A 27,586-nucleotide genomic window follows, 5' to 3' on the forward strand; every position below is an offset into this window, starting at 1 on the left:
CGTAGGTGTGCATGTCATGGATGTCCTAATCACGTCACTGTCCGGAGCAGAAGGGGGCAGTAATGCACCAATAAGCTGGATGCCAACCACCATAAACAGGAAAGAAGAAGCAGCAGCGTCACTGTGGAGTGAAAGCGGATACATACAACAGACCCGGAAGAGAAGACAATGCTGAATAAAGTCATAGTTTTTGTTATTTTTGGACCAAAATGTATTTTAGATGCTTCAAAAACTTCTAACTAACCCACTGATGTCACATGGACTACTTTGATGATGTTTTTATTACCTTTCTGGACATGGACAGTATACCGTACATACATTTTCAATGGAGGGACAGAAAGCTCTCGGACTAAATCTAAAATATCTTAAACTGTGTTCCGAAGATGAACGAGGTCTTACGGGTTTGGAACGACATGAGGGTGGAGTCATTAATGACATAATTTTCATTTTTGGGTGAACTAACCCATTAAGCCATTCTGAGGGCCGCCTAGAAGAAGGCAAATGTTCTGATATAAAGACAACCGAAGTTAACAAAGTGAATTTATTTTGAGGAACGACAGCTACTGACCTACTTCTCAGAGATCCACTAATGCTCTTTTGCACCTTCTGTGGCCCAACTGGGGTTCTAACTCCAGAGCCAAAGAGTCTGGCCCAACGTAGCTCACTGAAGTGTTTGTCTTCCAGAGAACTTGTTGAAGATAGTGGCATCTCAGTGTTTTCCATTTCAGTTCCTTCATCTTCTTTCTTCTGTGTTCCACTCTTTGAGTTGGGTGTCTGATTGATTCCAAATCCATCAGTTACCCTTTTACTAACATCACTGTGACTTGCTGAACTTCTGCTGTTCATCTGGATAGAGCTCATCTGAAGAAACTGAGCTGACTGGGCAAGTAGCCAATGAGGCAGAGGTGTACTGTGCTTTTGCGTTTCCATTCTTTAAAGGTTAGGTTTAGGTGGCAGATGGAGATCAAAGGGCACCAGGGAGAGTGGCTGCAGCAGAAGAAGCAGCTCTTGGAACAGTGGTCTATAAATTGGCCCCTGGGCCAGAGCCAAGAAACCCCATTGGTGATAGTGTTCCATCACAATAATTTGGAAAGAATTGAGTAGAAATTGAGTAAATTTTAAAGGTATAAAATGTAGTAAGGAATTAAGTATTGTGATAACAGACAATACATTCCTTTACAGTTGTCAGTAAACATCATACTCACCTACACAAGTGTATAAATGATGGATCCAGAATTCCAAAGCACGGAAGCTAAAGAGGAATATGTTCATTAGCTAACTGTACTGGGGCATTACTTTTTAACAGATGTATTCAGCATTTGACCTACTTTAGCAGATCTATGATGAAGGCACTGAGCCGCATGCGACTTGGTAACTGGGAAATTTTTTTTACCACAGATACCAAGCTGTCAGGCAGTCGGGTAGATGAGCCTATGAAGAAAGAAACACTGGCACTCATAAAAAAAAAACAGATTTTGAGGGCACTTGAGAATGAAGGTGTTTCATTTGATTTTCATCTGACTGGCTCCCACAGACCTGGTTGTGCTGTGGCCTCTACGATGTTCCATAGTTTTTTGCGTCGCTGTCCAATAATCAAATCCAGTTTATATGCTTTCAAACCATCTTGAAGAATGTTCTGGATTGTGGGGTAGAGCTGTTTAAGGACAAGGTGGCTGATTGTGGTGCACAGTGAACTGTTTCCCAGTCTGATCTGAAAACAAAATAAAACATTTTAAGAGATCAGATTGAGACTTCTCAGTCTGCTACAAGTAAAAGGACTCTGTCTGTACATGAAACTATATACAAAACAATTTTGCCTGGCAGTATAATTAGAACACATGGGTAATATTTGACATTTATGTTGTATTCAACATCTATCCAAGATATTTTGCCCCACTTTCCGTATTTTTTATTTTTTATTCCTTTGACTCCTGATACTACCTTTTCCCCTGGGTCTTGTCTTGAGTTGAAATGAACTGTTATTATATCCACTGCCAAACTCACAGCTTTCAACATACCTGCAGAAAAGCAGAAAAAATGGTAGGGATGGGAGTGAGTTAGAGATTTAAATTAATTCTGTAAAATATTTACATGAAGCAAATTTGAAATGCTGTACTTTTAGGTAATTTCTATCAATCCCTCTAAAGTACATGAACAATTGTAAATTAAGATACATGAAACCTACAAAAAAAGGAACATACAGTAGTACACACATTTGTGCTCACATAGAAACACACATATAAACATGCCGTGTGTGTTAGCCAATTCAATGTAGTGACTTAAAAGTAGGTCAAATTTTTCACTTCAGGGAAAAGGAGGCAATGCTGCAGAGATCCACTCTGTATCTTTCTGTTGCAGAAGGAATTTTTGCCTTCAATGGCAGTCTGAGACAGAATTGTACTCTGATTTTCTGAAGTGTGTTCTGCATTTGGAATTTCTATGTGATAAATGCTACTGTAGAAATGTTCATATTAACATAGGTCTCCATACATATTATGGGCACATTGCTATACTGAATCACAAAAACAACATCATATATTGTCAATTGATAATAATAATCATGTAAAAATGTACGGAAATATGTGAGTTTTTAGTAATGAATAAATATATGCAGAATAGGATTATTTATCATCTGACTTATGCAGAAGATCAATTGAAAGAATATCTGAAGGGGCTTCTGGGGAAATCCAAAACTCCTCAGGGGGTCTGTCAGTCATGGAGAATGAGTCACTGTGTTTACGTTCCCTCATAACACCTGCAGAGTTGAGGAAGCATACATAAAATTTGACCTAAATACATAACTTCTACCAGATTCACAAAACATACACAATTTGTCTTACAGTTACACTGTACTGCCCACTCTATCCCAGATAGAGGGGTATATATACATCATATCAGAAAATAAAATATTTAGTCTTTTAACACACAAACATCCACATCAGTACAGTAAGTACAATAAATCGAAACAAAAACATGACCAGTGACACTTACAAGGTGATCTCCTTGGCCCAAAGATGAAGTGAGCGTTGGTCTTGGGTTCTTCATTCGTGCAGACCTGTGATGCTGTTTCAAAAGGCCAGAGGGATTTCTGTCCATTGCTGGGTAGAGAGATGAGGGAGGAGATAGAAGTCAAGGAGGTGACTGATGTAACGGCAGGAGAGGAGCTTTGATGTAAAGGGTGGGATGCATCCAGAGGACCTGTGGTCTCCTGAACAAGGGGAACCTGCTCAGGAAGACAAATCTGAGAAGCTTGTTTTCCAGACCTAGATTGTTTTTGACTTTGACTTGGGCAGGCCTTTGGACTCCTGTCTGTTTGCTCTGGGCTTTGAGGGTTTCTTGATCTCATATTTGGACTCATATGTGGATTTCTGTTCATCAAGTCCTGGTGAATGAGCCCTAACATTGTGCTGGGCTAGGTACAATGGGGCAAAATAGGACTTGATGTGCAGGTGCCATCCCATTGCAGAGGTAATCCCAGATGGCAAAATCTTTTCATCCCTGAATCAGAAGTGAATGAGGATGAAGAGGATGAGGACTCGGATGGAGACAACTTGCATAAGTACCATGAGGGGTCATCCCTTCAACTACAAGGAAATGTGACTCAGTGTAATATGAATCCTTTTAGCCAAGCCAAAGAAAACAAAGAACAAGGGAGGGAGCATGAAACATGTTGCAGGGATTGTGGGAATAGCAAAGGAACCCCTGTTTTAATGGAATGTGATCAACAGGATTGGGGTGATGAGGAAGAGTTTAGCAAGCAAACTCTTGAGGAACCTGGAAGCTGGGCTCCAACTGAAAATCTTATTGAATCCTTTACTCAAAACCAAACAGACTATATCACTGACTCTTCCTGTAATAGCTCAGATGGAGTACTAGTTAACTTCAGTGCCATATACATCAAAACCAACAATGCAATTCCTGCAACTCCACTTAGCTTAGATAGTCCTATTCATGGTCTAGGTACAATGGGGCAAAATAGGACTTGATGTGCAGGTGGAACAACTGTCTGAACTGGTTGCTGCCTCCAGGTGAATGTTAGAAGAACTCCCAAGAGGTGAGGGTTGCATATGGAGTGGATGTACCTTGCTTTTGCAAGTAGCTTTGGATGGACCAGGCTTGCTGTACTTGTGGCTGATGTACTGATTGAGAAGAGAACCAAGAGTCTTGCTCTGTTTTCCTGAGGGTGCCTGATGCACAAAGGGCTGGATGGGGAGAAAGGTGGGCCTTTGTGCTTTTGTGTATCGCACAACTTCTGGGGATGAAGCAAATGCACCTGTAAGCACAAGAAAAAGTTGTGGAAAACCATTGTGGTTATTACAACAAAGAACTGAATTCTAAATATTAAGGATTTTCTAGGTTTCTTACCTTCTGGATTGTACTGACTACTGTTGTCAACACTCTGTGAGACTGCTGCCCTCTCTGAATCATCCTGTTTCTGGATGGAGGAGAGATTATGGATAAAGTGTGAGCCTGATGGATCCTCTATGCTCTTAGATGATTCTCCATTTCCCTTCTTCGGACAATTTCTAAAAAAGAGGTGGCATGTTGCCTATATAGAGGTGAAGATAAGTTTGTGTCTAAATTGCTGGGACAGCTGTTTTGTAGGGCTCCCAGCTTCAATAAGGTAGAACATTTCTGGCTGTCAGTCCAGCTTTGAGACTGAGTAGTCTTGGTATAATTACAACTACCATGTTCTCTTGAAGCAGACTGACAAGTTTTTAAGTGTGCCATTGTCTCTTTTGTTCCCTTAGATTGGTCCTTAGCGGCTCGTCTATTATTCTTCCCTTCAACACCCTGAAAAAGTTGGAAAATATGTGGTTTTACTATTGTGGATATTGCTCAGTAGACTTATTATAAAGATCAAATCATTTGGTTATTCAAGGACAGTGTTACACATGTGTTACACATATGTTACACATTAATCCCTTAATCAAAACCCTGAATCTAGGAATTACAATAGGTATGGTAAAATAATGGCTTAAATACCTGGTGTTCACTTTGGTCAACCTTTGACTTCCTCCTTTCATCTCCCACTGAATGTCCAAAAAGGAAATATTCTGAAGGTGGAGAACAGATTCCCTGGCTTTGAGTCTCAGAGAAACTGGTCAAAGAGGACCAGGCTGGACTGAGTGAAGACTGGGAAGATAGGTCTCATGTCACTAGTTTATAGTAATTCTGGGTGGAACCTGCTAACTGTGCCTGACTCTGCAGACACATGGTGAGGTCAGAGATTTCCATTGATGGGAAGCCATCAGAGTTGGATGGATAGATGTTGCAGTTTGGATCAATGTTGTGAGATGACCAGCAAGGCAAAGGGTTTGAAGTGTCTTGTAACATTGCACCTGATCCATGAATAGGACTATCTAAGCTAAGTGGAGTTGCAGGAATTGCATTGTTGGTTTTGATGTATATGGCACTGAAGTTAACTAGTACTCCATCTGAGCTATTACAGGAAGAGTCAGTGATATAGTCTGTTTGGTTTTGAGTAAAGGATTCAATAAGATTTTCAGTTGGAGCCCAGCTTCCAGGTTCCTCAAGAGTTTGCTTACTAAACTCTTCCTCATCACCCCAATCCTGTTCATCACATTCCATTAAAACAGGGGTTCCTTTGCTATCGCCACAATCCCTGCAACATGTTTCATGCTCCCTCCCTTGTTCTTTGTTTTCTTTGGCTTGGCTAAAAGGATTCATATTACACTGAGTCACATTTCCTTGTAGTTGAAGGGATGACCCCTCATGGTACTTATGCAAGTTGTCTCCATCCGAGTCCTCATCCTCTTCATCCTCATTCACTTCTGATTCAGGGATGAAAAGATTTTGCCATCTGGGATTACCTCTGCAATGGGATGGCTCTTCATTCAGTTGAGGACTGGATAATGGAGAGTTCTCTGACAAAACACAAAGCACTGGGAACGATTCATATCCTCTAGAATTTTCAGTCACCTTCTTTTCTGCTGTTTCTGTTGAACTTGACTTCCTTGTCTGGCTTAGACTGCCATAGTCAAGTGCTTCCCTCGGCAGATCTCCTCTCTCAGATAGGGATATACTGTGGGTTAAATTCTGAGAGCGTGGCTGCCTAGATGTCTGTACCGGGTTATATAGGTACCACCCAACAGAGTGGTGTTGTGGAAATTTTAAATTTTCATATGCTTTTTACCTGTATTCTTGTGAAATATGATGCTTATGGAACATGATATGATGTTGCCTTAAGTGGTAATGTTTAACATAGTGTTAACATAGATGTTGGAAATAGAAAGAGCAAGATATGGTATGGGGAACTGCAAGATGTATGTTTAAAACATGTCTGTGCTAACAATGTGTGGAAAGTTACAGCCACTAAGGGATGTTCCAAATATGGTAAAAGGACAGAGGCTTTGGCCTTGGAGGTTAGAGATATAAAAGTGAGGAGAAGCTTTCGTTCTTGGTCTTACACTCTGCAGCTACTTGTGTTTCTGTATGACCTGTCTGACCTTTCTTGCAAGAAATAAAAGCTTTAAAGACAATTGGACGTGTTTGTCTCTTATGCAGTAGAGTCGGAGTTGATTTTTGCCACAACAGTGGCCATGGATGTGGCTCATAATCAGAGTTTCTCCTGACTTTGGGGAGACATCCATTTTCTAAGCACCAGCACTTTAAAGCATCAGTCTTTGCATAGCAGGCTGGTTAAGTGACAAACAGAGTGAATGCAAAGCTCAGAGGAATCTCTTGTAACCTCAGATGTCTGCATTTTCAGTGCTTTCAAGCAAAAATCTAAAGGATAAAATAAGCATTTAGTGGATTAGCTATAATAATTCTTTCACATAAATCATGATTCCATACTTTACCAAGCTTAAATCCACTTTTCAGTATAAACCAATAAATCACACACATTTGATGGGTGCTTCTCATTAACCATAGAAGTCTTGAAATGAGACTACTTGTAATTATGGTAACTTCATTATTATAAAATATCCCAGAGCAGTCAGAAACACAAATGCAAAAACATGTGCATGTTTGTTTATTGTGTTTTTGTAAGGACAATCTATTAAGTTCAGTTGTTTTTATGCTCCTTTTATTTTCTATCCCCTAACTCCAAATCTTATCATCACAGAAATTTTGAGATGTAATTAAAACATTATTTATTATGTTTATATGGTTTCCTCACAGGAACCTTGGCTAGACCCCACAATTATGTTAAATCCGAACACAAACATACATTAAACACTAAATGAAGACATAGTATATACATTTCTCATTATGAATCATACTGACTAACCCTTAAAATAGCCTGTTAAGATTTAAAAAAAACAGCATTAATTAACTTGATTCATGATTTCTTTTATTTTTTTTTTCAAATTAGGACAAAAAAAAAAAAATGTCATTTTGCTAACGTGCTACTTTTGTATACTCAGTATATTGAACACTGACTCATAGAAGACTTGGAACAGAAAATTGAGATCCTGAATGAAATTAATCAGATCTCTCATATAGAAAATATAATGTTAGAAAGTCCATTTCTTTCGAGAAGCTTAAAGGAATATTTCTAGAAAAGAAATTCTGTCATTTATTTATTAATAAATAAATAAAATGAAGGAGCAAATTTGAGGAACAGGTCATTATTTATTGATAATCTTCCTATCCATTGAGCTGTTATCTTCTGCGACCGGAGTTATGAATCTTGAAACATTAATTTCGGGTGAACCAATCTTTTAATATTTTATAATCTTAATAATTTTGTCTTTTAATAATCTTTAACATGAAGGAGCTGTATTATACAGGATCTTTGAACTATTACAGGAAAAATTGGCTGCTACAATAATCATCTGTTTTTGGTTGATCTCATCCACCCCTACGTCCCTCTAGTAATGAGTTGAAAGACTCTTGCCTTTGATGACAACACATTGGGGAAAAGCTCATATTTGTTCAAAAAAATAGACACATTTTTCGTTATAAGAAAATACAACGAACAACAAAAACACTTTTGCTGCTATTGAGGTGGGATATAAGTTTAGGACAGGTTTAGTGGTATGAGTAGGTTTGGGGTGGGTTAAGGTGTAAGGGAAGTGTCAGCAGTTTAAGTATAGATGTAATTAAAGACATTAATTATAGCTGTAATTATACATGCATTTAGTTCAATGTAAAAACATGTATGTACACAATAAGCACATTTTATGTAATGATGCAATGTTATTACATAGTAGTTAAAAACTTAATTTTAAGGAGAATGATCAATGAATTTTAATGAATTGCTTAAAATATTCTGTTCCACAAATGCATTGAGCTCAGTACTGTACATTTATTACTACAATATAAAATAGATTTTAACTGTTTCTTGGTAAATAAAACAAAGGGCAAAATCAGACAAATACATTAAAATACAAAAGGATTTTTTTTTTTTTTAAGTTTATTGTATATCACTAATCAAGGCACATTTGCATCTTTGTACAAAACATGATAAAGTAGAATATTAAATCAATGCATTTTGGAGACCATTTCAAATATTAATTGACAAAAAAAAAAAACAACAAAAAAGAAACATACAAAACATACAACACAAAATTGTCATACACAATTAAAAGCACTTCTTGAATAATCTCTTGGCCTCTTTATGTGTGCACAGTTCTAATGTCCTAAAATTAATATTTTATGTCCTCTGGTCTTAATAGGAACCATGTGGGCAATTTGAAGTGTTTATGTGTGCGTATGTGTTGTTAATACAACGTTAAGAAACTTCAAGTTCTATGACATGATTTTCAGCTACTAATCACAGCTAAAAACAGCATCTTACTTATTCAAAGCTTCACAGGCTCACTTCATCTCACTTATTTCTATGTGAAATATTTTTAAGCCCAGCTAAGAATACTTTATTACGCAATATTACCAATGCTGAAGCTTGACAGTAAGTCCTCACAAGTGAATATACAATAGAATAAGGGCCTTTAGGGGCTCTGAGCCTCCTCGAATATTCGATATGTCTGGGGTGTACTGTCAGCCACCGGCGTCTCACTGTGGGGGAAAAGAGGTGGTCTGGTCTTAACTGGAATACGCAAGAAGCGTCCAGAGGTGACAAGGTCTCCATAACCACGGGCATGAGAGAAAGCATAACCGGATCGCCGTGTGCTGATTCGTCTCCGGGGGAATTTGCGAGGAGGTGGCAGAGGGACAGCTTTGGCCTGTCTGACTTTATGTCGCACCTGTAGAATGGAAGAAAGATATAAGAAAATATACAGTAAACAGTGAGTGGATGAAGAAGCAGGAAGAAGGAAAAAGAATGAGACTCAAATGATGTTTATGAATGATTCCTGCTCATTAGATTATGACCCCACCGATCATGGATTCCAGAAATAACCTTCACATTACACCTCAGCGTGAAGCAGCCGCGGCACTGCATCCCACAGCTCTGACTCATTCTACACATGCGTTCTACTCATAAAAGGCAGGAAGATCTCACATTGTCATCCTGTTCAGTACTGACGCATTGCCTGAGAGATTTTGAATGTGCTTTTGGAACAGAACTACTTTAAACAGTAAAAGTAGTAAAAGGAGTGAGTGATGCCAATCAAGGGCCATCACACGATATTCTTATGGAAAAACCAATTCAATTTTGTGTCTCTTAGGTTCATATATTGCAATGTTGTTGTCAAGACCGAGACCAGAGGAGGGTCTAAATGTTTCAGAGCCCATGAAAATATGGTCTCACACTATGGTATCGAGTACAACAACACTGATAAATTTTATTACTGAAAGAAATTGTATTACTGAAGGAACTGGTTGAATCACCCACCTTGTCGTTGATAGTGGGTTTGAGTTGGATGAAGAGGAACCGTTTCGCCACCACAGGCAATGAGCACAATATGGTGGTCAGTAAGATGGTCAGCCATACGTTCGGCTGGTTTAGGGAGTTTCTTGCAGTGCCTGAGAAAGATGGAGTCATTTGGAGCCGTTTAAAACACACATAAATAGCAGAATGAGCAGATGTGGTTAGGAATGGATGGACACTCACCAATGAAAGGAAAAGAGGATGTGAAGATCAAGTACATGCCGTTGCTGTACATGGTAAAGGTGACGGCAAAATACACAGACAGACTGCCCCACAGGAAGAACTGATTCACTGCTGTCCAATAGTAGGTGTCCAAACCCAGCTTAAACACACATAAACATGGTGTTTGTGTGCATGAGTACATTATTTTACATTATTCTTATTTCACAAATTTTTATTTTATTTTTAATTTTAAAAAATTAAACCTGGTTAAGCAATGGAGAACTCTTTCAAAAACATTTAAAAATCATATCGACCCAAAACTTTTGACAGTAGTGTATACAGTACAGTGACCTAAACACTATTTGACACTCAAGCTACAGTAATAAATGTATGAAATACAAAACACATTTTTCTAATAAAACATTTTACAAAAAGTAAGTATTAGGTTGCCAAATATGTCCAAATAATTTTGTGGTCACTATACAGTACGTATCCAATATGAACTGAATTTTTGGAGTATAAGACATGAATATGCGTTAATAACTGTTGTGCAATTTATTTATTTATTTAGTATAGTGTTGAATGAGAATTTACCTGCACACTGACAGCAATGAGCAGGCAGGTCTGCGCCAGCAGGGCAAATGACTGATAATCTGCAATGTCTTTGCCATCATCTCTGACAGTGTCGCACATGGCTGCCCAAGGGACGAAGAAGAGGATGAGTGAGCTGTAGCAGCTGTGCAGCAGGATCCTCGCAAAGGCCATCTTACTGAAATACTGGTTCAGCTGTCCCGGAGCGTACAGCTGGGGGTACTGGAAACTCCAGCGGTCATTTACGTCCTGCACATGCACACATATTCATGAATGAATTTACTTTCATAACACTGTAGCATGCTAATCCAGGGTAATCCATATTGATATATGATGACATACTTGATCAAAGAGACTGAGTCCAATAACAGGTAAAGCCGTATACATCAGGTTGTAGATCGTAATGAACCACTCATCGTACACAGTCTGTAGAGAGAGCAGAACACACAGAAATTAGGAACAAACTGCTGGGTAATTTGTAGAGTTTATGCTAAAACATTCTGAAATTCATGGAATTATTTTTTTTATTCACATTTTCACTCAAATTGTTTTGCTGATAATTAAAATTTTTCATTTATATTATAATTAATTCTTAAAAATATATAATTATTATATGAATAATTTTATAAATATGTAATATGATAATGTATAATTTATAATTATTTTTAAAACATTTTTAAATGAACAATTACTAAACAAAAAAAAAGTTTTAAAAATGTAAATTTAAAATAAATGTTAATGTAATTTAATTTAAAATTTAATTAAATTTGTTTTAAATTAGAATGTAAATGTAAATATAAGCATTCCACTTGGACTGTACAGTATATAATTAATGATATCAAATACAGTACACAGAATTGCTGAACTGAAATTAAACTCAACATTCACTAAAAATCAGTAAATTTTGGAACTAATGGTAGATAGGTGTACATTTCGGCACAGTTATTATGACATATGACAAATATGATTTCAGATATTTCCATCTCACCTGTGCAGAGAAGCCGCAGAAGAAGCCATACCAGAAGTGAACGAAGGTGAAAGTGAAGTTCTTGTAGAAGAAGTAGCACAGGAACTTACACATGCGCAGATAGGACCAGCGGCCGTGTACCAACAGGAGGCGCTGGAGGTAACGGAACTGGGCGAAGGAGAAGTCACTGGAGAGAACCGCCTGCATGCCTTCTTGCCCACTAATGCCAACGCCAATATGGGCAGCTATAGAAGTCATGAGGAGTTTTTAAACAGACAAGTAAGTGATTGTAAGTGATTTAGCATACTTGTCTTAAGTTTACACATATACTGTTTATGTCGTAAATTTCCCAGTTTTGTCACTGATCCGTTGGTTCTTATAAGTGCATATAATCTTACTCTTCCCAGATCTCTTCCCAGATCTCTCTTTGCGAGAAACACTCACTTTTGATCATGCTGACGTCATTGGCTCCATCTCCAATAGCTAGCGTCACTGCTTTCTTGTTCTTCTTGACAAGTTCCACCACTTGAGCTTTCTGAAGAGGAGTGACCCTGCAACAGATGACCGCTTGGCACATACATGCAGTCCTCAAGAGTTCCAACTGCATGTCCTTCTGCAGAGCAAATGCCTGGGCACAGAATATTGGGAGACACAATGATTAAAAGAGTTTCCTACAATTGTTGCGTTTTATTGAAGAGCTTATGAGGAATGGATCCTCTTTTCGATTAATAAACCAAGGTTAGATTTCTCTTACCAGACTGTGGCCATTAATTACCAGTCCATATTCCCCATCGACCTTCTCGTCTTCCACCACCTGAGATTTTCTACCCAGAAGTCTACTCTTCTGAATGGGTGGATCATCTCCTGATTCTGGTGACATCTTTTTCCTGGCATTCCTGAACACAGAGTATGGATCACTTAATTTCAAATGTGATCCATTTGAAGTGGTTCAGAGCAAGGGTGTCCAAACTTGGTCGTGAAGAACCACTGTCCTGCAGAGCTTAGCTCAGACTCGCCTCAACAAACTTTGTATGACAGTGGCCCTCCAGGAGCAAGACTGGAGATCCCTGGTTTAGAGATAGAGAAACTTACACAAGCTCCTCTCGCACTTCCTCTGCTGTGTTGGCAGCCACTATGAAGATCTCTTTCATATCCTCTCGAAGCATATTACAAGAGTAACCAATGTTCTCAGCCGTCTCTGTGGGACATTGTAATGATTTGCATAATGAGTGGCTGGAAATATCAACTAGACCAGCATCAAACCAGCATGGCATAAGCTGGTCTTTTGAGAAAGTTCATTAAAAGCTCAATTTGTGGTAAATGAATGAGTGAACTCACCCTGTTTGTCTCCTGTCAACACCCAGATTTTGATGTCAGCTTTGGCAAGTTGCTCAATGGTCTGAGGCACTCCATCTTGAAGTTTATCCTCAACTGCAGAAGCACCAAGGAGCTGAACGCACACATAAACAAACTTTACATAAAAATAAATACTCGGAAATAAGAGAAATCCCAATGGCTTACATTGAATGAGGAACATCTAGAGAAGCAAACACCATAGCAACGCTTTAGCATTCTGTGTGATGGATTGATGATTTTACCAGTAAATCCTTCTCGATCTCTTCATAAATAGCATCCAGTTTCGCCTCGCGGTCATCCAGTGCTGTGCTGGCCTCATGATGTCGCTCTCTCCATTCCTCAAACTTGTCTTCATCTAAGTCCTTATAGGCCAAAGCCAGTGTCCTCAGACCCTCTCCAGCATATTCCTGGGATTGTGTTAGTCAAACATGAGAAACTCACACAGACATTGACACAGTCTCATGGAAACACAAAGGTAACTCACGTTAAGGTGTTCTGTGGTGACCTCCATGAGTTTGGTAGACGATGGATGCAGCCTCTCGAAGATAATTGTGTCAGCTCCCTTACAGTAAAGTGTCAGTTTGCCCTCTGGATTACGAACTGAAGGAACGCACATATACTTGACAATATTGTACTGGAGATTGTTGTAATTCAGAATTTTTTACTGTACTGCTTAATTCAGCTTATGGTCTCACCAATAACAGACATCCTCTTGCGGACGTTGTTGAAATCCAGCACTGCCAGTAGCTTGTAGGTGGTGGGAACTCCCATCTCCACCACAGAGATGGTCTCTGGGGTACGAGAACGAAATACAAAGCCAAAATTCCTTGCTGCAGTGACCAGAGCCCCCTCATCTGGAGACTGAGCCTGGTAAAATAGCTCTCCTGTGGAGAAAGATAGTGTTCAGATGTCTTTATATAGATTCGAATAGGGTCCATTTCTGACTAATAACTATGACTTTTGCCTCAATAAACTGCTTAGTAAGTTAGTAAGGTAGTTAAGTTTAGGAACTGGGTAGGATTAAAAGATGTAGAATATGGTCATGCAGAATAAGGCATTCATATTTGCTTTGTAAGTACTAATAAACAGCATATATCCCTGTAATATGTTTTATGCTAATAAGAAACTTTAATAGTGAGAAATGGATCCTAAACTAAAGTGTACATTCTGGTCTCAATTTGAGAGAGAGAGAGAGAGAGAGATAGATAGATAGATAGATAGATAGATAGATAGATAGATAGATAGATAGATAGATAGATAGATAGATAGATAGATAGATAGATAGATAGATAGATAGATAGATAGATAGATAGATAGATAGATAGATAGATAGATAGATAGATAGATAGATAGATAGATAGAGTCTGTCTAAATCTGTGTAAGTGAGCACTTCTTTGCTGAGATAATCCATCCACCTCACAGGTGTGGCATATCAAGATGCTGATTAGACAGCATGATTATTGCACAGGTTTGCCTTAAGTTGGCCACAATAAAAGGCCACTATAAAATTTTACTGTATTGGGGGGTTCCGGTCAGTATCTGGTGTGACCACCATGTGCCTCACACAGTGCAACACATCTCCTTCGCATAGAGTTGATCAGGTTGTTGATTGTGGCCACTCCTCATCAATGGCTGTGCGAAGTTGCTGGATATTGGCAGGAATTGGAACACGCTGTTGTATACACTGATCCAGAGCATCCCAAACATGTTTAATGGGTGACATGTCTTCCAGGAATTCTGTACAGATCCTTGCAACATGGGGCCGTGCATTATCATGTTGCAACAAGAGGTGATGGTCATGGATGAATGGCACAACAATGGGCCTCAGGATCTCGTCATGGTATCTCTGTGCATTCAAAATGCCATCAATAAAATGCACCTGTGTTCGTTGTCCATAACATACACCTTCCCATACCATAACCCCACCACCACCACCACGGGCCACTCAATCCACAATGTTGACATCAGTAAACCGCGCACCCACACAACGCCATACACACTGTCTGCCATAGGCCCTGTACAGTGAAAACCGGGATTCATCCATGAAGACAACACCTATACAAAGTGCCAGACGGCATCGAATGTGAGCATTTGCCCACTCAGGTCGGTTACGATGATGAACTGCAGTCAGGTCAAGACCCTGATGAGGACAACGACAATGCAGATGAGCTTCCCTGAGACGATTTCTGACAGTTTGTGCAGAAAGTCTTTGGTTATGCAAACCGATTGTTGCAGCAGCTGTCCAGGTGGCTGGTCTCAGACGATCTTGGAGGTGAAGATGCTGGATGTGGAGGTCCTGGACTGGTGTGGTTACACGTGGTCTGTGGTTGTGCAGCCGGTTGGATGTACTGCCAAATTCTCTGAAACGCCTTTGGAGATGGCTTATGGTACAGAAATGAACATTCAATTCATGGGCAACAGCTCTGGTGGACATTCCTGCAGTCAGCATGCCAATTGCACGCTCCTTCAAAACTTGCAACATCTGTGGCATTGTGCTGTGTGATAAAACTGCACATTTTAGAGTGGCCTTTTATTGTGGCACACCTAAGGCACACCTGTGCAATAATCAGCATTTTGATATGCCACACCTGTGAGGTGGATGGATTATCTCAGCAATGGAGACTAACAGATTTAGACAGATTTGAGAACAATATTTGAGAGAAATAGGCCTTTTGTGTACATAGAAAAAGTCTTAGATCTTTGAGTTCAGTAATGAAAAATGGGGGTAAAAACAAGTGTGTTGCGTTTATAATTTTGTTCTATGAAGATAGATAGATAGATAGATAGATAGATAGATAGATAGATAGATAGATAGATAGATAGATAGATAGATAGATAGATAGATAGATAGATAGATAGATAGATAGATAGATAGATAGATAGATAGATAGATAGATAGATAGATAGATAGATAGATAGAGTGCAATCTGTGTATAGATGTGTTGAGAATCCATTGTGAATAGCTAACAGTGTTGTAGAGCATGCACTAGGTGGCACTCACCTTCTGTTTTTTCCTCAGGCATGACAGTATGGCAGAGCGCCAGCAGACGGAAGAAGGATTGGACCCCTGGAGAGCCCAACTTCACCGCTTCCACCAGCTTATGGTCATGGAAAGAGAACTTAGGGTCGGCAAGAGAGTTCCAGGAGAAATCGACCTTCTCTGTCTTCTATAAATGGGGAAGAATATGGAAACAATGAGTAAGGAAAAAAGTGTTGTTTTTCTTTTTTTAAGTAATTCTTAGGGGAGTCAATAAAATAAATTTTTACTCAAGTGAATATTTATGAGAAATATATTGTCAATTTTGTAACCACTAACCTCAGTGACTTCAACCCTCTGCCCGGCAAAGTCCACAACCTCACCTGAGGAACGTAAAAACAGGTGAATTAGTGTATACCTTGTAGTTAAAATTGTTACATTCAATGTGACAGCTCTTTGAGCTCTTACCATATGATTTTCCATTGATGGAGCACCTGTTGAAGGTCATGATGTTCTGGGTCAAGGTTCCTGTCTTATCAGAGAAGATATATTTGATCTGACCCAGCTCCTCATTGAGAGTGGTTGTCCTGGCCTGGGCTGGTGTGTCACTCTTGACATGGTACATTTTACGGTCCCAATCAATGAAATAGCTGTTGCCTAGACGAAGGATCTCGACACTATTGACAAGGGAAAAAAGATCAATAGCATTCTGATCACACTTCATATAAGGTGACCTTAACTATTATGTACTAACATTAAATACTAACAGGAAAATTCCCACATTCACTCCTAACAAGTATAAGATATGGTTAGGTTTAGAAGTAAGGTTAGGGTTAGGATTATAGGGGATAAAGTTAACAGTGTAACTATAAATGATAACTAAATGCAAGTACTTTAAATGAAAGTATAAATGCACCAACATGTAAGTACATGATAAGTATATTGTATCAAATGGTTAAGTACAGAGTAGTTAAGGTGACCTAATATAAAGTGACTTGCATTTTTTAGAATTTCAAACAATTTTCTTTCATTATAAAATATATTATCAGCATAATTAAGGTTTAACTAAAATATTTACCTGAATTTTTATCATTTTATTGATGAATTTGGTATTTCTTCATTTTGCATCATAACTTGTTTTGTTAAAATTGTTTAAAACTTAGCAAAAATACATATAAAAAATAACAATAATAAAATCCCAGGTTTGTCTCAGACGTTTTGACCTCACTGTCTGTCATTATAATGAAATGCATTATAACATAATATATGCAGATGTTTTAAACTCTATGTATTGAAGATATGTAATATGCATGCAAATAACCAGATCTGATTTAATATAAGATCTGGTTTAATATAAGTTAATATAACTTCTGACCTGACATAGAGAGAGATGGGCACTACAGTGTTGAGGATGATGACGTAGGACCAGAAGGTGAGAAAGGCTGAGAGAGATGCATTCGCCCCATCAGCCCTGGGAAGGAAGGCAATGAAGGAATTCCCTTCCTGGTATTCCCAAATGGCATTCCCAATGGACAAGATGGTGCACATGAAGGCCAGAAAACCAAAAATCTAACAAACAAATGGACAGGATTTGAAATGAAACATCACAAACACAAAACAAAATATTTCTAAAGATATTTACACAAATCTACTCACAAATATCACCAGGACATTCATGAGGTGATCAATGCTGGTTCTCTTGAAGATGGATTTGCCAGAGTTCTGCATGAGTTTAGTGTCAGGACCTAGCCAGATTTGGACAGAGCTGTTAAACTATATTATAATCCGAGAAATTTTGAGCCAGATTTACTAACAGCTTGCTCCAGTGCAAACCCAGTTTTGGTGTTTAAAAACTACAGTCGGGATTTACTAAAGACACGTGGTGAAAATTTAGAAATGAAAAGGCACGGACATGTGGCTGACCTTAATGGATTTGCAGGAGTTTCCTTTTTAGATGCAGATTTCTTAGGAGGAGAGTATTTAAATAAATCTCGCAACGTGATTTAAGGTTTGCATAGTCAATTACTGGTATTTGCACCATTATTTAAAACCCCCAAAAAAGCATATCTTCAACCATTTTGTGCTTGGAATGCTATGATAGTTGCTGTAGGAGGAGGCAGTGCAGAGAACAGAACACACTCTAAAAAATGCTAGGTCAAAAACAAACCAGGTTGGGTTGAAAATGTACAAACCCAGCGATTGGGTTGTTTTGACCTAGTAGTTGGGTTAAATGTTTGCCCATTGTGCTGGGCAGTTTTATTTAACCCAACTATTGTTTAAAAATTCCTATATGGCTGGCTTAAAATGAACCCATTTATCCATTTTCAACCCAACTCAGGTTGTTTTTAACCCAGCATTTTTTTTTAGAGAGAGCAGCACATGGTAGGACAAGGGAGCACAAGGGAGAACATTTATTTGGAATGCTAGAGGAAGACATTATCGTTGCTTTTAGTAGATTGCATTGGTCATAATGGAAATGAGCTTCTGCGTCTGTGTTCTTAAATTTGTGCATTTTCTATAGATCACCCGCAGAACTTTCCACTCCCATCTGCACTTTTATGGGATTGTGGTCATTTACTCATGCTAATTTGCACTGTTTAGTAAAACTGGCCCTTTGAATATAAGAATACATTCTAAAAATGTGGCGCTCAATTTAAAGGGTTAGTTCACCAAAAAATGAAAATTCTGTCATTTATTACTTCCCCTCATGCCGTTCCACACCCGTGAGACCTTCGTTAATCTTTGGAACACAAATTAAGATATTTTAGTTGAAATACGATGGCTCCGTGAGGCCTGCATAGGGAGCAATGACATTTCCTCTCTCAAGATCCATAAAGGTACTAAAAACAAATCTAAATCAGTTCATGTGAGTACAGTGGTTCAATATTAAAGGGGTGCATGCGATTTCACTTTTTTAACTTTAGTTAGTGTGTAATGTTGCTGCTTGTGCATAAACAGTATCTGCAAAGTTACAGCGCTGAAAGTAAAATGCACACGGAGATATTGTCTTTTAAAGTTATGGCAGTTTAATGCCTACAAAAACGGGCGGTTTGGACTACAACGAGCTTCTTCCTGGGTTGGTGACATCATAAACCCTTGCTATTAACATAAACACTGCCCCCGGGAACACGCAACAAAGTGGGCGAGGCCATGTGGCGCAGCATAATGAAAGCGGAAGAGTTGTTTACACCGAACGCGAGCTCCGCGACGCGACGCGTCAAAAGATATAGAACCCATTATAATCTGTGATATTTTCTACACTGGATGCGGCGCTGAAGACAGCGTCCTGAATCTACACGAGTTTAATGCTGGATTTACACAAAGACTTTTACTGAAAGATGAAGCAGTTCCCACTTTAAAAGCAGAAGCTGCTGTTTATCAGCCCCAAACTGTAAGTACGTTTTATTGTTTGTCTTTTAAATGTAATGTTATAGTTCTGTTGCTATTTTTAATGCATCTAGGTCATATACAAAGAGCAACTCATTTCTGCTAGCCAGTTAGCTAAATTCTAGTGCAACAAACACCAACAAACTTCTATGTTCATAGACAAACAGTTGTTCATGCTATAAATTAAACGCTACCTTTACAAAAATGCGACTACTCAGGCATGTATTTACTACAGGAAAGCTTTAATCAGGATAAAACTGTAAGTTATATTGAAAGCTAACAAACAGCAGTGACAGCTTATCTAAACACTTTGACACAAATACTAAATGAAATACCATTCATAAACATCCTTCAAAAGCCGCGATTGCAGAGGTTCTACTTTTTCCTCTTCATCTGGGTCTGATTCGGCTCAATTTGATACAGCAATATAGGCGCTATTATTTACTTTCCACCTAAGCGTAACTACGAATGGTAAGGGGCGTGGCGTCTCCGGACGCTTCAGCGAATCACGACAGACTGGGCCAGTTACCAATCTGCTAACCAATCTGAGCACATTGCGTATGTCGGAGGGAGTGGCTTCATAGAAGCAGGAAGTCAAACGAGCCGTTCATATGACAGTGGAAACAGAGGTGTAGAATTAAGATAAAATATATGAAAAATACAGCATTTTAAAAAAAACAAAGCATTAAGACATGTTAAACTGTGCCCCCAAAACACAATCAAGCCTAGAAAAAAAAACATGTAACCCCCCCTTTAATATTATAAAGCGACGAGAATATTTTTGGTGCGCCAAAAAAAATAAAAAAATAAAAAAATAATGGCTTATATAGTGATGGGCGATATCAAAACACTGCTTCAGGAAGCATTGGAGCATAATGAATCAGCGTGTCGAATCAGCTGTTCGGAGTGCCAAAGTCACGTGATTTCAGCCGTTTGAATATTCAATATTAATATTATAAAGCGACGAGAATATTTTTGGTGCGGCAAAAAAAGCAAAATACTGGCTTATATAGTGATGGCCGATATCAAAACACTGCTTCAGGAAGCATTGGAGCATAATGAATCAGCGTGTAGAATCAGCTGTTCGGAGTGCCAAAGTCATATGATTTCAGCCGTTTGAATATTCAATATTAATATTATAAAGCGACGAGAATATTTTTGGTGCGGCAAAAAAAACAAAATACTGGCTTATATAGTGATGGCCGATATCAAAACACTGCTTCAGGAAGCATTGGAGCATAATGAATCAGCGTGTAGAATCAGCTGTTCGGAGTGCCAAAGTCATATGATTTCAGCCGTTGGCAGTTTGACACGCGATCCGAATCATGATTCGATATGCTGATTCATAACGCTCCGAATCTTCCTGAAGCAGTGTTTTGAAATCGGCCATCACTAAATAATCGTTATTTTGTTTTTTTGGCGCACCAAAAACATTCTCGTCGATTTATAATATTAATATTGAACCATTGTACTCACATGAACTGATTTAAATATGTTTTTAGTACCTTTATGGATCTTGAGAGAGGAAATGTCATTGCTCCCTATGCAGGCCTCACGGAGACATCGGATTTCAACTAAAATATCTTAATTTGTGTTCTGAAGATTAACGAAGGTCTTACGCATGTGGAACGGCATGAAGGTAAGTGATAAATGACAGAATTTTCATTTTTGGGTGAACTAACCCTTTAAAATGAGTTAAAATTTTTAAAAACGCGTTTCTAGACCTTGCGTTTTTTTTCATTCCACTGACCTGCGTCTCATGTTATTAACAGCAAAAACGCATTCTTTGTGAACTGGCCCTAATATGCCCATTTTCAGTATGATTCCGCACCTCCAAACACCACCAGGCCGAAGCACCACTCTGTGTTTCTGAGAGTACATCCTCTGAGCAGAATCCTGTCATTATCCAGAGATAACGTCTCTCCTCCCACCGTCAGAGTTCCTGTGAACTTATCCAGACGGTTGTTTGGAGGCTCACAGCGCACCTCACCTGAGACATACAGTATAAAATTAATATACAGACACCAAACAGGGACAAATTTTGTCTAAATATAGTAAGTTATCCTGAATACAAATGTAGAGCTCTGAATTTATAAACACAAATTTTATTCTAAACAGTAGGCATGCTTTTTTACAATTCAATTTTAACAATGTCCTAGCAACCACTCAGAACACCTTAGAAACAATTTAGCAATGCCTAGCAAGCTGATATCATGCAGTTACATTATGAGCATGTGTCACACACCATTGAATGCTGCTAGTCTCTGGATGTCATTGCCCAGGTCTCCTGTGATTGTCAAAGCTTGTTTCACCTTCAGGTTTGTCTCTCTGTGAGGCATAAGAAAAGAGAGACTGATGATGGCTCTGGTACACAGTTATTACAGATGAAGTCCATGTTTACATGCACATGCTCAGTTACTGACCCGTCCAGCTCAGCCGTCTCAATGTAGATGAGGTTGAGAGGTTCACTACTAGAGAGCAACAACAGATCAGCCTAGAACACAGAAAAAAAATAAAAATAAATACAGTTCATTTTTTTTTAAAGTTGTAATGACTTATAAAATAATTAATCATTTTCTTTTGCACTGGACAAATGTTGGCAATTCATAGTTTTCATGTGACATCACAACTTTATAGAAACACCCACCTGGAGGGCAAAACAAGGCTTTCCTCCATTGCCTGCCAGTCATTTTTACTAGGTTTGTACTAAGTACTAATGTTGAAAGACATTTAAATATTTAAATGATATTTAAAGACCAAATTCAATATACACATAATTGATGATCTATACTACGTACAGGCAAATAGATGAACCCATAATATAAACACAACATAGATTCACATTAAGTGTTTTTCCATAGAAAACCATTAGAAAAAGCTGAACCATTTAGTGCATTGCGTTCATATTCTGGGCTCATCTGTGCACCTATAAGCATGCATCATTAATAAGATGTATACTGAATTTTATCTTTTACCCTAACTGTTGTTAGTACAAAAAGGCACTTCAAGGGTTTCCCGCTGTGCTTTTGTCATTTTTATTTATAGTTTTAGAAATTGAATTTAACTTGTTAGCTGCCAAAGGAATATTTCCCAATTTTGTTTTAGTTTTTTAAGTTTAACCTTTAAGTTTTTCATCTAATATTGCAGTACATATTTTATTTTGTTTCAGGTTTATTTCAAAGAAAACGCTTTTAATAGTTGTATAGTTAACAATAACAACACTGTTTTGGCTACATCACCAGCTAGTTGTGTATTATGTATTAAAATAAATAAATTGTAGCTTTTAATGTCAAAACTAGAGTTTACATTTTATTTTACAGTGCCGTAGTTACATTGTAATTATTCAAATAAGTACTGATTACTATTAATTAACTATATGTACTTACTATAGAGTTACAGTTAGGGTTAGAGTTTGGTTTAGGGTTAGTTACTTATAATTATGCATCATTTACTGTTATTACTATAGTAAGTACATGTAGTAACATGTAACTACGCCCCTGTAAAATAAAGTGTTACCAAACTATAAACTTACCGTGACAAACTCATTGTTTTCCAACTTGACAATGTCGCCCACTTGAACATTCATCCATTTTTCACTTTTCAACCTGTTTGAGAACATGACAGTTAATTCACTTCCAAATTAATTTTGGAAAAAAACATTTGGGAAAAAACTATGATAAAATTAACATCATATACACAGAGGTTGAACACTTACTCTCCATCAATAAGCACTTCCACTTTTCTGTTGTTCACATGATTGTCGTTCTTGTGTCTGGTCTGTGTTGTAGGGTGAACATAAAACACAAGGTAACAGAGAGACCATATGAAGGGACAGTCACATTATTGTCTGTATTGGGCACGGGCAGGAAGTAGACTTACAATGTCATCAGAGAGATCTTTGGCTAGAGTTATAGACAGCACCAGCAGCAGAGGAACTACAGTAGTGAACCAGGACAGTGACGAGATTTGAGGAATCAGCTGTACAACACAAACATGATGAAGTCTGTTAGAATTCCTCTCATTTCATAGAACTTTTTTTTTTTTAAATGCTTTTGTGTTTTCAGAGCACAGTTTTAAGATAATAATATGGTAATCTAGTTACCTGTAAGATGAGAAGAAAAACAAAGTAGGCATTGGCCAGTCTCTGAAACTGCTCAAACAGATTGAGAGGGAGGAAGGTGAAGACGTTGTACTTGGAGGTCTTGATGGCATTGTTCTGTAAGGACACACATAAGAACTGCTCACAAGGCTTCAAAAATTGAAATGTTTTTAAAGTGCTCCTATTATTTTTTTTTTTCAGTTATTAGCTTTCATGTAGTGTGCAATATAGATGTTTGTGAATGTAAAGGTGCGTTCACGCCATATCGTAATTCCAAACTACGAGATTCTGGCTCGTAAAAAGTGTCCATGTCCTCATAGAGTTCGTAATTACAGCTTGTAAGCTGGGAGTTTTCTGAAAGCGTCCACTGTACCACCTGACCGCTGTAGATTCATTTAGCCGTTGATAGTGGTACCATAGAAATGCATAATGCCCAGTCAAAGGACATGAACAGTATATTCAACGAATATAACTTCATGTGTTGTCATCTCAAGATTCCAGTATATATCAGGTGGCATGAATGCAGCATAAAAGATAAAGGTTGTAAGCGGTAGACCAATCACAACAGACTGAGCCAACTGACCAATCAGAGCAGAGTGGAGCAATTATAGCAGACTGGGGGCACGTTCAAGCTCAAACCGGTGCGCAACGTTATAAGGTTTCCAAATTGAACGACATGTTTCCTGGAAACGGTGTTTAATGATGTTTGAGATAAGTTGTCAGCCTAATCAGCAGCAACATGTATATGAACAACGCTGTATTAAAGAGACAGCTCGCACAATGGGTCCAAGTAAAGTCGTTTACAAATGTGTCCGCTGCAGCTCAGTATACGCAACAATTGAAGATCTTATAAGACATGTTTGTCGTAAGAGTTTTATAGTAAAAATATAGCATATCAACATGATGATGAAGTTGTTTATATTTTTTCTCTTTTATTCTGGACGGTAAGGTCAGTGACTGTAACATTGAATGTATTTTGCAGTATTATACCAGGCTCTGAAAATTCTTCAAAAAGAACAAAAAGAATGACCTTAGTTGCAACTATTGCACTGCAATATCAAAAAATATCAATACTGTTTCTGTTTAAAAAATGTTTTGCAACGTTTTGTCGGGGCTGAATGCAACCTGGGTCAACTGACCAATCAGAGCAGAGTAGACCAATCAGAATAGACTGGGCCATCTTCCCAATCAAAGCAGAGTAGACCATTCACAACAGACATAGCCATCTGACCATTCAATTGTGCATTGACCATTCAACATTTTTTTTTTTTTACCTTGGATACATGTAAACCTATTGTAGGAAAAAATACGAACCTTTAAAATAGCATAATAAGGGCACATTAAAACAAGCAAATACATTCCTACTCACCGCATACTTAAAAGACAGATTGAATTCCCTGTCATTAGCTCGCAAATGCCTCTCCTCTGAGGGAAAAAAAAAAAGAAGCATTATTTAAAACATCATGGAACTAGAAAGTTTTGTTTCAAGCTTCAAATTGTGTGTGCAGTGTAGCTGTTATACCTTCTACTTTCTTTTTCTTCACGTTAATTCCACAAGCAGACAGCAGGGAGCCCATGTTTCTGTGATCAAATCATCACGCTGATAAAGAGGAAACAAACCATGAAAACACATATCAAAAAATAAAGTAATAAAACAAAACTAAATTAAATTAAATTAAATAGTTCTTAAAAACATTAAACACGAGAAAAACTAAAAAACTTGAAATTGCTTCAGGATCTTCTAGTATAGAATAAAGAGCTGTATAATCTCAAATAGGGGCCGGTCAGTTGTGTACAATGCATAGTACTGTACTGTACTGTACTATGATCTATTGTGTTATGATCTTTGATTTTGTTGAATTTGATTGGTAACATTTTGCAGTAAGGTTCTATTTAACATGAACTAACAATTAAAAATACGACTGAAGCATTTATTAATCTTAGTTAATTTCAGCGTTTACAAATTAAAACCAAAAGTTGTGTCTGTTAATATTCTTTAATGGACCGGAGCTAACATGAACTAACAATGAAAAATGAACTAACATTAATAAATATGGTAACAAATGTATTGTTTATTGTTAGTTAATGCATTAACTAATGGTACCTTATTGTAAAGTGCCACCATTTGATTTAATAGGTAACAGTCTGATAATTGTTTGAATTGAGAAATTATTTGAATTATTTAATTTATTGTTATTATTAAAAATGATCCATCTATCCAACTGCTTGGTATGTAGGGTCACGGATGGATATTATAAATGATTTGTCACTGATAAATTACAATTTTATATGATTTAAAGACAAAAAAAAAAAAAAAAAAATCCCTCATTCAAGTAAAAAGATAAATCCCCTGAAACTAAATAAATGCGACCATATTTACATGTAACAGTCTATAGGAGTTTTCTGTAATAATTCAGGTTCATTAGTCTTACAGTTCAGTTGAGGCCATTTTACATTACAGCTCTTCCAACAAAACCTACATTAAAATCCGACAAACGGCAGGTTGGATAGAGTCTCATTGTAATGCATTATGATATCTTTCTGATAGTGTGGTTAATGATAAACTGGCAGAAAGTTCATTGTATTTTACAGCTCTTGTCTTATCAGCACAGGTTATTGATGATAGGAGCATGTATTTACACACACATGTAGCCGTGCTTCCTGATCTCATATTATTTACCTGACAGCCATTTCCATAGATGTAAGCATTTGCTCATATAACACTGAGACATTCAGCTCGATCTTAAATAAGGAAAAATAATTATTGTAATTACTATTAGATGCCTCTAGATGATCATATTTTTATCTACATGTCAAAAATAAGAAATTACATGAAAATACTGTATCTTAAAAAGGCTATATTGTATCTAAAATGAGTTCTTTCACCATCCACAATAAAACTGACCCTTGTGAAACCAGCGAAAAGTGTTGTATACGGCCACTCACAACCCTGAACATTAGACCAAACTCTCATACCTTCATCTCACTCTTTATCTAATCTAATTTTATCATGGCCCATCTTAAGCTGGGATCGCTCAAAAGTCAACACATTGCCAACACCCACGTAAAGAATCGCTGTGTTTAAAAGTGAAATCACTTATTTCCAGGCAAAATATATTAACAGCATTAATATATATATTATAATATTAATATTAACATAATAGCATCAGTCTTTTCAAACACAAGTTCTCAAAAATGTCAACTTTCCTAATGCATATGATCAAATTAAATGCTAACATTAGAAAATAATGACACTGCAATATAAAGTTCCCCATTATTACATTATTATTATTATTATGTTGTTACATTTATTATTAAAAACTTGAAGCTGTGGCTGCTATAACATTAACATAAAAAGTGTTGATGTTTCTGGCATTATGGAGGGTATGTGAGCCTGTATCATTTGTGATATGTTAATAAACCAACAGACTTGAGATAAAATCATTTGCTTAATATTTTGATATATAATATCCACCCTAATGATACATTTGAAGGCTACATTATTAAATTACTAAGTTAAAAAAGGACTTTTTGAAGGCCTTTTTTAGGTTCTAAATCATCTAAAACAACATCTAAAACAACATAATAGTTATATTCTATCAGTGTGACACGAGTGAGACATTGACAAGTAAAAGTTCAATGACCATAACTAATGTTGGCGGTAAATGGCGTCGGTCTAGAGACCGGTTTCCCCTCGACACCAGGAAAACACTCGACCCGTCACCATCTATATTCAAGAGTCAACAAGGAAAATTACACACCCTTAAACGCACAACTTAAAACTCACCACCTTATCTCTTCGCTTTTGACAAATCTACATTCTTCTCTATGTATATATACTGACACAGATATATTCTGTTTGTCACATACTTGTTATAATGTTCAGTATTTTTAAACAAAGCACACTGCACTGCAATTGCCTTTAGCTATTGTAAATAAGTAACTTACTGTTCTTTATGAGTGAAAAACCTTCCGCTTTAAAAAAAAAAAAAACCTTACAAGATCAACATACCCCCTCAAAAACTCACTAAACATGTATAAAATGATAAAGCTGCACCAGCTGAAGGTGTCATACCTGAGTCACACGTCTGCCATCCAGGATCCCTAGAGAAACAGCAAAGTTTCAGAGTAAACCACCACCCCATAAACATGCGTGGAAAAGGACATGCAGAACCTCACTACAGTTCCCATAATGCAACTGCAAATCAGGTTCCTACTTAGAGTACAGGTGAAAGTTAAGGGTGTAAC

The 27,586-nt window shown here is 37.6% G+C and overlaps 1 protein-coding gene and 1 pseudogene across 2 annotated transcripts; both read right to left on the bottom strand.

The window, feature by feature from the left end:
- Nucleotides 1-933: 933 nt before the first annotated feature.
- LOC137028397 (AP-4 complex accessory subunit RUSC2-like) lies at nucleotides 934-6,192 on the bottom strand (annotated as a pseudogene).
- A 2,096-nt stretch (nucleotides 6,193-8,288) lies between these two features.
- Nucleotides 8,289-27,519, bottom strand: LOC137028838 (phospholipid-transporting ATPase ID-like). Of its 2 annotated transcripts, XM_067398131.1 has the most exons (29): nucleotides 27,414-27,434; nucleotides 26,019-26,080; nucleotides 24,861-24,938; nucleotides 24,708-24,763; nucleotides 23,342-23,455; nucleotides 23,119-23,217; nucleotides 22,955-23,016; nucleotides 22,772-22,844; nucleotides 21,663-21,733; nucleotides 21,485-21,567; nucleotides 21,071-21,229; nucleotides 17,509-17,597; nucleotides 17,228-17,421; nucleotides 16,321-16,529; nucleotides 16,192-16,235; nucleotides 15,877-16,042; nucleotides 13,571-13,759; nucleotides 13,360-13,475; nucleotides 13,118-13,282; nucleotides 12,858-12,969; nucleotides 12,612-12,717; nucleotides 12,274-12,415; nucleotides 11,964-12,147; nucleotides 11,541-11,764; nucleotides 10,895-10,978; nucleotides 10,556-10,801; nucleotides 9,983-10,121; nucleotides 9,764-9,894; nucleotides 8,289-9,173 (listed from the first exon to the last, which is right to left on the bottom strand). In XM_067398131.1, exons 3-29 carry the CDS (start codon nucleotides 24,913-24,915, stop codon nucleotides 8,919-8,921), a joined length of 3,567 nt encoding a protein of 1,188 aa, XP_067254232.1. In that variant the 5' UTR covers nucleotides 24,916-24,938; nucleotides 26,019-26,080; nucleotides 27,414-27,434; the 3' UTR covers nucleotides 8,289-8,918. The 2 variants fall into 2 exon arrangements, with proteins under 2 accessions (XP_067254232.1, XP_067254231.1); XM_067398130.1 differs by lacking the exon at nucleotides 26,019-26,080 and having other exon boundaries at nucleotides 27,414-27,519.
- Between the last annotated feature and the right edge of the window lie 67 nt (nucleotides 27,520-27,586).

Source organism: Chanodichthys erythropterus, chromosome 10 (assembly GCF_024489055.1).
Source record: "Chanodichthys erythropterus isolate Z2021 chromosome 10, ASM2448905v1, whole genome shotgun sequence".
NCBI lineage: Eukaryota > Metazoa > Chordata > Actinopteri > Cypriniformes > Xenocyprididae > Chanodichthys > Chanodichthys erythropterus.

Coding starts and splice junctions, on each gene's coding strand:
- LOC137028838 (XM_067398130.1), bottom strand. CDS start 24,915: ATGGGCTCCCTGCTGTCTGCTTGTGGAATTAACGTGAAGAAAAAGAAA. Junction 21,568..21,662: donor GAGACGGCTGAGCTGGACGG/GTCAGTAACTGA, acceptor TATGCCTCACAG/AGAGACAAACCTGAAGGTGA. Junction 10,979..11,540: donor TCTGCGGCTTCTCTGCACAG/GTGAGATGGAAA, acceptor CTCTCTCTACAG/ACTGTGTACGATGAGTGGTT.